This window comes from Meleagris gallopavo, chromosome 6 (genome assembly GCF_905368555.1).
Source record: "Meleagris gallopavo chromosome 6, MGAL_WU_HG_1.1, whole genome shotgun sequence".
NCBI classification, from domain to species: Eukaryota; Metazoa; Chordata; class Aves; order Galliformes; family Phasianidae; genus Meleagris; species Meleagris gallopavo.
In genome coordinates, this window is record NC_139409.1 from 7,565,765 (window position 1) to 7,578,658 (window position 12,894).

General features: G+C 40.6%; 1 protein-coding gene across 3 annotated transcripts in view; it reads left to right on the plus strand.

Moving 5' to 3' along the window:
• DPP6 (dipeptidyl peptidase like 6) overlaps positions 1–12,894 on the plus strand; it is a 492,473-nt gene that overhangs the window by 407,283 nt on the left and 72,296 nt on the right. For all 3 annotated transcript variants that reach the window (XM_085227008.1, XM_085227007.1, XM_085227009.1), the window contains exon 8: positions 5,466–5,586. In XM_085227008.1, the coding sequence (XP_085083134.1) occupies positions 5,466–5,586 (121 nt within the window). The remainder of the gene's footprint in view (positions 1–5,465; positions 5,587–12,894) is intronic.

Genomic DNA, 12,894 nt, shown 5'->3' on the forward strand with positions numbered 1-12,894 from the left:
CTGCCTCAAGTGGTCACCTTCATTTACCCACATAGATTCATGTTGGGCTTGTTTGGAGAAATCAGTGCCTGTTTCTTAAGAAGTGATGTGACTGGCATTTAAGTAGAGGAAACCATCTGAAGGAGAAATGATGTGACTTGGACATGGTTAGGACTGTGAGTAACGGAGAGCTAGTGGACCATATCTTGAGTAGATGAAGATACCTGATATTTTCTTTTGGCTGTCTATGATCGGTAGAAGCTGTAGATTCCTAAACTGCATGGTCTGCTTTGATTGACTTATTTGGACATGGAAGCAACCCGAAAACTGTAAAAGCTGCCAGAGAATGAGAAAACCATAGAGTTAGGCAATTCTTCATTGGTATCTGGGACAGTCTGGCTCATGCCTTTCGAGCCACATACTGACAGAAGGTCACAACCAAGGTGAGGTAGGATTGATGCCAACCTACGTGCATTGGCATATACATAGAGCAAGATACATAAAGAACCATTTTTCTTTGTTATTTCAGCAAAAGGAATTTTATAGCAGCTGTGGCTCTGCCTGTGCAGAAGGGAACATTATGAGTTCAGTGTCATGTTGAAGCTGACCGTGGCTCTGCAAGTAATTTGATCAGTATGACATGCAGTTCATTACAGGACAAGGAGCTTGGGATCTTTTGTCTCTCAGTCTTCACAGGCTTATAATAGTCTACCTGATGTAAAATGATAATTATAGTAAGGATGATCTTATGGTTCATGCATTGGAATAGAGCTCAAGCAGCTCAAGTGTGACTCATGGTTTTGCTGTTGCACTTAGGTGACACTGAAAACTGCATTTGTCCTCATATACATAGGTTCCTAGAGCAATTCAGATGAATAGCATTAAATATATGTGGGCTCTAGATGCTTTTCCAGGATAATAGAGGTTTCTCCTGCATTCTATATGATACTACACAATGTTTTAGATACTGTGAGGGGCTTAAAATGGCTCTGGGTACCTGTGAGTCAATTGAGTCTTGTCTTCAGTGTCCCTGCTTCCCTTCTATTTGTTGTTTTTTTTTTTTGTTTTTGTTTTTGTTTTTCCACATGTTCAGTGAAGACTGTTGCCTCCATTCTAGGCTTACCAGTCTACAAAAATACGCTGTTGGGGTAGGGATGATCTTTTTCCATGCATTTGCTCAGCATCTAGAACAGTGAAGTCCATGGATAATTACTTTCACACAGATAACTTTACTGATTCTGCAAAATTAAATGTGTTTCTGAGAGACAGAATTCTAAAATGAATCTGCTATTTCATTTATTCTGCCAGAATACTCCCTCAGGTAAACTGGCTTGCCAGCTTATTTGAAGACTTCTGCAAATGGAAAAAACCAACAGCTATAAAAATCACAATAAAAATGAAATAAGGCTTTAATATTAAAAAATGGAAGAAAATGGAGTGCATTATGTTAGATGAGGAGAAAGTAGATGTTGATTTAAAGCTGTGTTCCACTATTAATTGAGCCTTCTATTTTGAGACCGTTGCTCTTTCAGACTGCAAGTGGGCTGACTTGGAATTTAATGCACGTTCAAACCTTTATGCCTGTCTATACATGAAGGCTGGGTCTTATTCACCAAACTCTCAATGCTAAGTAGACAAACTTTTCATGTTAACTAGTCTCTTGTGGGCTGACCTTACAGTGGGAAGGCTGCCCTCTGGCATGTAGGAAGTATTCACCCTTCTGCAATGTGTCATCAAAGTAATAAGCATCCAGACATTAACTTTATATTAGGAGATGCTAAATTTTAAAGATGTCATTTGTTTAGTTGGCAAAGAGAACTCGGAATTCTTCCTGAAATTTGGAGAATAAATCAAAGCATGAAAAGCACAGATTAATGCGTGTTAATTTATCTTCTCCTTGTCTTTGAAAAAATAAGTTCCCTCACCTCTTTGGCTGTAAGGAAGGAGGAGTGAAATAACTGTAAAAGGAGGTATAATATCTTTCAGTTCAGAATAGTCGGCCTATAAATAGTTGCAAATGAAGTTTGAAATGGATCAGTCAGTGTTGTGATGGATCTTGTACGTTTTAAGATGAATGAGTTTACTTTGCATTAGCTTAGTATACATTTATTTTACTGGATAAATACCTAAGCTTTGACTAAAAGATCTCCTTCCATCTTAGGCATGTGGTCAACCAGCATAGTACTTTTTTCTTTAATATTAGTTTTTCAAATGGCTTGCAGTAATCGGTTCTAATGCAAATTGTGAACAGGCAGAGGTTTCTTCCCGGTTCACAGGAACTAGTGCTGTGTTGATACCTGAGGCTGAGGGCATAGTGGTTTATGCTGAAAATGCTAGGTGATATCCTGAGCTCCATAAGGGCAATGGCAAAATCCCCATGGGTTTTATTATCCTGGGAGTGAGCAAGTAAGTTCTTTTTAAAAAAAGTCTTTATCTCAGTCCCCCAAGGCACTCTAGTTATCTTTGTGAAGAAATATTTCATTTTTTTGATCCCTATTATAACATCCAGAAGGAAGAGATGGAAGTCTTCCATTACACCCCAGAGTGTCACACTAATTCTGATTTCTATAGGAGAAAATCTTTTTATCCATTTTCAAATAGCTTTTTTTAGGGTTTGTTGGTTTTTGTGATATTTGGAAAAGAAAAATTGAAGGCTAAATATATATATATATATATATATTTTTATTTTCCTCTTTTCTGTCTTATGTTTTCTTCTTATTTAGCTTATCACTTCCTTGTTCATTTTACAGGCTTAACAGTTTTGGTTTCTTCAATCGATGTATGGATGTTTGTGTTCTTCTTACTTCTTTCAAAATATCCTATTTTTTGGAGGCTGTGAAATGTAATAACCAAAATGGGCACAGTGCTGAAGGTGGGGATATCCCCCTGACATTGCCCAGCTTTATTTCCCATGCCATTAGTTGCACTCAGTGCTGGATATCATGTGATGTCCATCAGAAAAGATGTAAACGTTGCGAGGATCTTGGGGCTAAAATCATTCTCAAATACACACACCAGAAGAGAAGGCACTAGAAATTTATTATGCTCTTCATCTTCTGTACAGAAAGACACACAAAACTCAGCTTGACCCCTTCTGTTGTCCTTTCTTTTATTATTTAAGATTGCTACATAAAGTAAGCATAAAATAATGTGGAAATGATGTCCATGGATATTTTGTTTCCTTACACAGATTTATTATTCTCTAATTAGCTCAAAAGATTCAGATTGCTTGATAGGAAGCGCTACTTTAATGTCACAAAATGTAAACAGTAGAAAATATTATAAAGAGGTTTCAAAAGAAAAAAAAAAAATCTAATATCTCTAGACCAGAAGGTGAAGTAATCCAGGGACATCTCTTTTTGATGAATAACGGAATTTCAAAAGCTTTTTCTTAATTTATAAGATACATTACATAGAAATCTTCCGTCTGCTGCTTCAGTTATTTTTTATCTTGATTATGCTTGACGTTTTTAGGGTACAAGGCACTGTAGTTAGGAGGATAATTTTAAATTCTCTATAAGGTTCTGCAGTTTGGATCTGAATTACACGGGAGATTGTTTGAAGTCAGAGCACTTTATTCTTTTCCATTGCAGCTACCAGATACCCTATGCAGCCTGACTAGTGCAGTGACGCTTTGAAAGACAAAACAGTGAAGACAGAAAACATTGCAGTGCTTTACAAAGCACAGGGCAGAAGCAGGTTGTCATTCTGCCTTATTTATTTTTCCTGTAGACTCATTTAACATTTAAGACAGTACAAAATATTGCAAAGCCTTCATTTGCTGGGAGGAGCTGGGCAAGAAATGGGCTGCATCACTTGAATAACTCCACCTGGCTGTGCACCTGTTGCATAAGAGATTGCCCGAACACCCATTGCACATACTGATGTAGAGGTTTGGGATTGTCTTGCAGTTTGGGGATAGCATCCTTTAGGGCATAGTGCATTACTGAGAACAGGTTTCTCAAGTTCCAGTCTGACCAGTCTTCCCTTTTACCAACAAATGCCACCAATGGGTTGTGGACAATCCAGGGTGTCTCTTGTGCAAATTGAAGATGTACAGCAGGGAGTGCAGAGCCTTGGCTGTGGCAGGAGGAGCTGCAGAGCAGAATGGGCCACAACACTAAGGCTTTTTTGTCCCAGCATTGTTTTTATCCCCATTGCCACTCCATACTGCTAATAATATTTATCAGTTTCTATTCTTTTTTTTTTTTTCCCCTATAGGCTTTGAAAAACAACCTCGTATTTTGTCCACAGTGATCTTCCTGATTTTTATTTTTTTTTTTTTTTTTTTTTTTAAGCTTTGGCAACCTCCTAATTACAAGCTAGCTAACACATTGAACTCCCTACCATGGGTCTTTCATCTGGCTTCTCTGCTTACTGAAAATGAAGGCAGGAATCTTCCACCATGTATTTTTTTCTTTCAAAAACATATTAATGGCCTGTCCTTATTTTAAAAACCCTTGTAGACTAGAAGGGGAAAAAGCAAGTTCCAGTTACAGTCAGACTTTTTATCCTTAGGTAAACTCATTGTAACAACTGCCAAAACTACATTAGGACCTATACTTTCTTCTGGAATCTTTCCAGCTCATCTTTAGTTGAAACACATACCACAGCTGGACGTGAAACAGAAGCTGAAAGCAAATACTTTTTCTCAATTCTATCCTTTCATTAGTGCAGCATGAGAAATTGCGGTCTTGTATTGTGCTGTAGATACCTAACATTTGTTCCAATAGCTCCGACCTTCCATAAACTCATCTGTAAACGTGTAAACGTCTGCTGAACTCTTATTAACAGTTTTGTCTTTCAGTCTGTCTGGATTGCCTGGTACTCTGTTCGGTACATCTCTGCAGCCTGAGTGGATCTCAGAAATTTTTTCCAAATAAGACTAGGCTGTGGTTCACTTTGAGGGGAAGAGGGAGTGGATCTCTGTGTCAGTGGTGACATTTAAACACCTAACCAGATGATGCCGTAGACCAATATATATCGATAGAGAGAGAGAGAGGTTTAAATGGCTGGCTAAAGGTTGGCTCACTCATCATCTCTTAAACACCTGAATGACCAGTCTGATTGCCAAAAACGATCTGGTAGCAGTAAATCTTAATGGAAATATGTAAGACGTATTTTCCACTAATTAGTTTAGTCACCATCCACTCCATGTACTGAAGCACTTCTACAGAATCTGGAGAGGTAATGTACCTCATTTCATGCCTTCTTATGGCACTCTTCAATTTCTGAAATGAGGACAGGACCAAGAAAAATAAAACTTGTGTTGGAGAATAAGGGCTTCAGTTTGCTGTAAATTAGTATGTTTCTAGTAGTTGATGACATTGGAAGCAAGCTGTGAAAGTCTTTTTTGGATGAAAATGCTATAAAAATGTGATATGTGACTTTTCTTTACTACCAATTATTGTAAAAGTTAAATGCAACGTCTTAAAATGGAGCCACTGCTTAATACTCTTCTCTTTTTCTTTTTCCTTTCAAATCAGATTTTTATCTTTGAGAATAACATCTATTACTGTGCCCATGTGGGGAAACAAGCCATTCGAGTGGTCTCCTCAGGAAAAGAAGGTGTTATTTTCAATGGGCTCAGCGACTGGCTATACGAAGGTAGGACACAACATCTAGGATGGCAGTTAGTTATGAGTTTTTTACACTCTAAATTGGCGGAACTGTCTGAAATTAGGTGTTCGTTGCTACGTTTCTGGGGACTGGTGGACATTTGCTAAAAATTCACTATTCTAACAGTTGTCTCAAGTGCTGGACTGGAAATAATGTGATGTCAGAATCCTGGTTGGTTTTTTTTGTTTTTTTTTTTTCAGGCTGTTTTTCTTTCCCTTAGTCGAAAAGTAATAAATCACAAAGCATTAATGAACAGAGCTGGTTCATTACTTACTGGCACCTGCAATCACTCAGAGATGTGACAGTTTTCAAGTCACTGGAAAGGACAGAAACATGGAGGGGAAGTTGCTTCTATTTTAAGGGAAGAAGCTAGGAGACAATTTTACTTGATCAGTTGTTTGCCACAGCTCTAGGTGTGCTCTAGAAGCTACTCAGCTCTTGACAGCTAACAATTTTCTGAAAGTCAGGTTCTCACAGTAATTGGCTTCCTTCCCTTGTAAATGGACCTGGTGGGGCAGAGGGTCATTGCTGGAAGGGTCCAGAGGGGAAGATGCATGAGGAGTGGCTGAGAGCACTGGGTTCATTGGGTGCACAGCAGAGCAGGTTGAGGGGAGGGCTCATGGCAGCTGCGGCTTCTCACAGGTAGCAGAAGGGCAACCACAAGGCCTGAAGGAACATCAGGGAGCTGTCAGGGGAGGGGCAGCTGCGGGTGAGGGAAAGGCTGTGCCCCAGAGTGGTGGGCATGGAATGGGGGCACGGCCCCAGTGCTGGAGCTCATGGAGCATTGGGACACCGCTCTGAGAACAGGGCTGGGTTTGGGTGCTGCTGTGTGGAGCCGGGATGGACTTGGTGATCCTTACTGATCCCTTCCAACTTGGGATATTCTGTGATTCTATGATCAAACTCAGCAAACACATTGGTAGAAATCTCTGATACCCGTTTAGATTACTTTTGATATTTAAGTTTATGTTGTACTGCAGAACATTTACAAGCAAATATTCCCCTTGTGAAGTCATTTGTAACCAGAGGTGTGGCTAAGAAGTTGCAAAGTGCTGATTTTCTTTAATTTCTGTTTATGAATTTGAAGTTATGGACAGGCTGGTTTGACTCTGTAGGTCAAGTGTGCATGTTGGTAGCCACCTTTTGCTGCAAAACATCACTTGGTACACAAGGTCTTCTGATAGAGCCCTGCACACAGCAGCATGCTGACAGGAGAAGTTTGTCACACTGGTGAACTCCAAGCCCATAGTGACACTCGTGTTTTGCTGACATATGTTTTTATTCAATTACTGGATTGCTCAGGCAATTTCTTGGCTGACATTGACTTTCAGGTTTGTCCTTTATAATGAACTTACTTGTTAACTGTATATTAATATACTGGGATGATAAAGGAACCAAATACAGATACAGTCTGTGGATATACCAAGCCAGGTTCTGTAACTTCTCTGAGTACTGTGTATGTAATAAGACCTCTGATCCTGTTGTTCACTTGGAGTACATTTTAACAGAAATCGTGTTATAACATTCGTTTGGAAATGTCACTTTGAGCCCAAGAACATAGGGCTGATGTTAAAATGAAAACTTCTTTTACTTATCAAGAAAGATAAAGAAGGACCCCTAGGAAAATCTGAAATATGTGTTTTCAAGTGATGGAGGGCAGAACTTCACTCAAATCCAAAGGTGGATCTTGTAAGCTGAGCTCCCTCCCTTGCTCTACATCACTACATCACTACATCATTGGAGGTGAAGCTGGGTGTAGGATCAGTACTGAGGCAGATGTGTGAACAAGCTGTGGGGAGGCAGGATCAGATGGGTTCGCAGCATCCAGGTGTCAGTTCTCTGAAAGCATTGATGGATGGAGAAGGGTCCCAGAAGAAATTGGATATGGCAGAGTGGTGAGTGGGTAAGGAGTCTGTGAGAGTTCAGACACTAATGTTAGAAAGGCTGAAGCATTACCCTGCCAGCAGCTGGGATGCTCTGCTGTTACATGGTTACCAGCAACTTTATTTAACCAAATTCTCTCCTTTTCTTGGGTGTTTCACCTTTGAAGGGGTGGGGGGGGAGGAAGAGGTGGAAAAGAACAGGAATCTTTAAATCCAAATTCAGCTGAGTGGAATTTCTTGAAATCTGAGCTAGGACTGAAATTTACCATCCCAGGGCTACTTTTCACCTCCCTCCATTCCTAATGATGTTTGGAGATGTCTCCTCCACCTCACTAGTCAAGCTGGGATGCTCAAACCCACGTCTGCTTGCACTGCTACTGTCTCAGCGAGCTCCCGGGGTGGATGCTTAGCATATGTAGGGATCTTGTTCCATCTGTGCGGCCACCTCCAGCAGATAGTCTGCAAAGGGCCGCTGAAACAAGATCGCAGCAAGTTGGGCATGTTGCTCTGTGCTCTTTTTGTTGCTGAAGTTCACCCCACTGCCAGCAATGGCAGCTGAGCTTCCCTGGAGCACCTGGCGGGTTCATGACCTGCGTATCGCTTTTTCTGCATACGTTACAGAAATAAAAATATTGGTATTTTCAGTCTGAGGAAGCCACTTGCAGTATTTTTACTGTCATCTTTAAAAGCATATCACCAACACCCCTACTCCCCCATTTTGTAGAGCTGCCCCAGCAGTGCTGCCTTTGGGGTATCTTCCAATGGCTGAGATGAATGGTGGGTACAGGGGAAGCGCTCCTCTTCATAATGGTGTTGCTGTTGTCACGACAGAGTAGATGCTCTGTGCTATTAATCACAGGACTTTACCAGGTCTGGAAGTAAAGCAGAACTAGAGGAGGTTTGACAGGCTTTTTTTGCCCTGTAAAAATGCAGGAGTTCATTTCAATTCAAGTTAAGCTCTGCTTTTGTCAATCTGCCAAAGGGGAAAAAAATTCCTCATGGTATTTATGCTGATCTGTAGACTTTTGATAATATAGTGAAAAACATTTTGAATCAATCAGAGCTTAATCTACTTAGTGTATTTAGCTGGAAGGCTATAGATTGATACATAGATTACTGAAACATGAAAGCATAGATTAAACATGGCTTTTATTACTAAAATAAGCACTGACAGTGTTTGCGTGTAGACTGACTTAACATTTTCAGAGTTTTGCCTGATAGATGCCTGTGCTAAAATATTGTGAAATCCCATAAGAGAGAACTTAAAGTGCTGTGGCTGAAACCAGCTCAGCATTTAAACGGATAGCATGAACAAAGAGGGTTTTTCACTTCTGGCTGAATCCTGGGGAGTGCTGAATCCTGCCTGAGCCTGTTTCAGGCTCCCTGTACATGGCTTGCTGAGCAGGACAAGGACCTTCCCTGGCTGCTCTGCTCTGAAGTCCTGGTTTGACCTCTTTTCAGCAAGTCTGCATTCACAGACATGACTCTGATGTTGCATTCTGCTGCATGGAAATCACAGGGGAGTGGAGCAGCAGGCATGCTCCATGTGTTCCTTCCGTAGGTGGAGGGGAAGGATGGATTTTTACCCACAGATGAGCTGATCCTGTGCGCAGACTGTGAAACGGAGGGTGCTGCTTATTTCTTGTGCCCTCAGACATAAAAGCAGTATAAACCTATATAAACTATAAATATAGTATAAATACTATATAAACTGTTTTGCAAGCTGATGTGAAGCACTTGTTTTGTTTGTGGTTTAGGGACTTTGCTTGCAAAAGGAAGAGTTGCACATGAGTTAATCCCTCACCTCATTTCCCTGTCAGAGTGATGGTAAGGGTTTGTTCTGCAAGTCCCTGAAGATTACCTCAAAGCAAGGACCCTTTTCCAGACCAGTACTGACCTGGTAGCTGTGACATCTCATCTCGTCTCTTTCTCAGCCTCACGCCGGAGGAGCACATCTGAATGGCTCACGTGGCGCTCATTTAAAACTCTTATGCAATATGAGTTATACATATCCGACATTTAAAATTGATACTCTGCTCTGTTGAGCTTAATGCACAGTGGTGTTGCTCTGCTTTATTTTTGGCTGGGGAGCGAGAGGAGGAGTGAGAAGAGACTCTTTTCCAGCTCTGACTCGCATGTCTTATTAATCTTCATTCTGCCCGCATCTTGCTTTATCACCAACAGATCCTCTTAAATGACTTTGTAGTGACACCTGGTGGGGGAGGCCAGGATGTCATCATCATTAAGACAATGAAACTGCAGAATTTTTTGCTGCAAGATCTAGTAAAAGACTTCCAATTTCTCCTCCCGTGCACTTCCTTGAAACTCCCCTTGAGCTTATGGGAATGACAGAGCCAAAGCTGCTGGCTGATTCATGCTAATAGTGCTTCTGTTCCTTTCCTAGACTTTGCAAAGAGAGAAAAGAGAATGCAGTAATAAAGAAAAATCTTTTCCATAATTTAATCAGCATCTCAGAAAAATCAGAGTGTATATTTAGAACGTGTATAGCTGGTCTCAGAGGTGCAGTGCCTGCTAACAGCTGCCAAAACAAATAGCATTTCTCATGAGCAGTATCTTTTATGCTTATAGTATTTCAAGCAACTGAAGTAGATATATTTCTTATGGTTAGAAAAATTAATCCTAGAAGTCTGGAAATGGCCTTAACACTGGGTAAATGTCTGCTAAAATGTCTGGTAAATATGTCTGCTGAAACACTGCCCTATGCCTAATTTGTCTGTGTACTTTATTCTTCATGGTATAATGTGAGAACTCTAAACCTTTAGTGCTTGGAAACCGTAACTGATGATTGGATAAATTGGGAATGGATATTCATAATTAGGTTGAATGCTAGTAACTACAAAATTTCCTGTTTGGTGTCATCAGAGGAGATGAGGTACTGTAACATCTCACTGTGTAGGTTTAGCCTTTGCCAGTAATTAGCTGCTCCAAGGCTTACGGGGAGATAAAAGTTAGACTGAGTCATCACTGAACATTTTAAGATCTCCTGGATAGAGCGATCTCTCACCAAAAGGATGCTCAAGGCAAGACTCCAGACAGTCAAAAGGGCCCACCTGCAAAGGACTGTTAATGAAGCAGATGATGGCACAGGGAAGTAGTGGAGTCACTATCCATGGAGGTTTACAAGAAACATGTAGCTGTGGTGCTTAAGGATGTGGTTTATTGGGCACAGTGGTGATGGTTCATAGTTGAACTGGATGATCTTAATGGTCTTTTTAAACCTCGCGTGATTCTATGACTCCTCTTGGACAATGCACATAAAGAACCACTAGGGCAGTGACTGGCAATTCTCATCTATTTATTTTTAACAGTTAACGTATTTTCAGTCAAGTAAAGTTTTCCATGGAAGTGGGTAAATGTGTAGCTCTGCATTTTTTCCATTATGGAGCAAAGAGGCAAGGATAACAAAGAGCATTTGGAGATGCCTTCCTAGTGCACCCTAAGTCCAAAAATCATTGAGTTTTCCTCTGGAACATGCAGATTATATTTATGGCTTATGAGGAAGGCATGTGGAATTTTTACCCTTGGCTCTGTGCCTCTTCAGGCAGGTCAGGAGACCCAGAGTATTGTTACAGTGACATCGCTATATTAAAATAGAAAGTTTCTTTTTGCATGTTGTGCATCGTTCAGCATTGCCTATTAAGTGCATGCAGCTGTTGCATAACACTTTGGTCATGCAGTTCCCAGTTGGCCATTCTTTAGCTTTTGCATTGAAAATGTAGGTGACTTTTTTCTTTTAGCCATTTATTGTACATTTATTTGCATGCTGATTTGCATGATCTGTCCATTTCTGTTGCGGGCAAATAAAAATGAAGGGCAGCTTTACACCTCAGCCATGTGTTTGTAACAGAATTATTGACAGTTATTTCAAGGAAGGTCAGCTGGATGCAGCAATGTTTTGCCTTATCTATGTTTAAAAAGAAGGAAAAAGGCTTAAATTTCAGCTGGTCGTACAATGAAAGGTTTGGTAGAAGTTCCATGATCTTCTAGTATTGGTGGAGTATTTCCTTTCATATGCATCACTGGGGACGGGCTCCTGGCCCTTCTCAGTTGGTTAAGGTCAGAGAAAATTGAACCATTTACAATGCACATTGAGAACGCCTGCCTAGAAGTCAGCATGCTCCTGAAAACTTTTAAATGTGCCATTCTCTGGACAGGCTTCAAAATCCATTGCCGCACTGCAATAAGCCATGCCAGCTCTAGCCCAGGCTTTAACCTTCCCTTTCTGCAGAAGGTTGTTTAGAAGGAGATTGCCAGCCAAACCCAACACCTGTCATCCTCTAATTTTTGGATCGCCATCATTCTGGCTTCAGGATGACTTTTGGAAGGAAAACAGAATATTATTTACTGAGGCCAGTGATCTCCTTGGTGCAGTGGAAGGAAGCCAGGTGGCTGTCCTGATTTCGCCTGTCAGTCAGTAGCTGCCAATGCTCCAAGTCCAGGGTGTTTGGAGAGTGAGGTTGTTGGTGTTTCCACTGAAGAAGCACGTGCTTTCCCTTCTCAGATGCCCTATTTAAAATGCTATTTCTTCAGGAAGAGCTTTGAGCCCCCAGACTTCTCTTGGCACCATGCTCATGTGTTGCATGCTTTACTGAGAGAAATTTAAGAGTCCACAAGGTCTGTCATTAAGCTGAGCATAGATTTTTCCCTTCAACACACCCTTGCTTGGTGGCTATGGGTGATAGAATGTTGAAGGCAGTACCTTGGTGTGAGCTCACCTCAAGCCAGTAAGGGAAAAGAGAATTGTCCTTTCTAGAATGAGTTACTGTCATCCCGTATCTATTGCCAGCCTGGTCATTGTCAGAGTGGACATTTGCAATAAATCAGATCCACTTTCATAATATTTCAGGTAGCTTCTTCCAGTTCCATGCAATGCCTTGCAATTCATTCTTTGTTGTTCTGATTTTTTTTTTTTTGATTGTTTATTTTGGCTAGGCTTTTATTATTGGATGATTTCTATGTGTATATAGCAAAAAGAAAGTGTCATATGCTGTGGTTGCCAGTATTTTAATCTTAAACATTCTTTTGAGTTGCAACAGGTCTGCTTGGGTGTGACTAAAGTGATCATGAAATTAATATGAATCTCTTCCTGAAATATATTTGCAGTCTACATGGAACATGTGAGAGCAGTTTGGTTACAGTAGTTTAAATCCATAGTAAGTCTTCTGATCTCTGCATATTTAGTTGAGATTTGAAGCTTCCCACAAAATTTAAGCCAGCTGTTGTAGTAGAATCTCCTTTCTGTTCTGCTATTTTACTGTTGCTGCTTTGTCGAGCACATATTTGTCTCTTCTTCATCTTATGTGAGAGAAAAAAGCTACCCAGTTTGCAGCCAACTGAGATACCTACCAGATTCTGCATCACTGAGTCACATGTATCTAAAACATGTATTGGG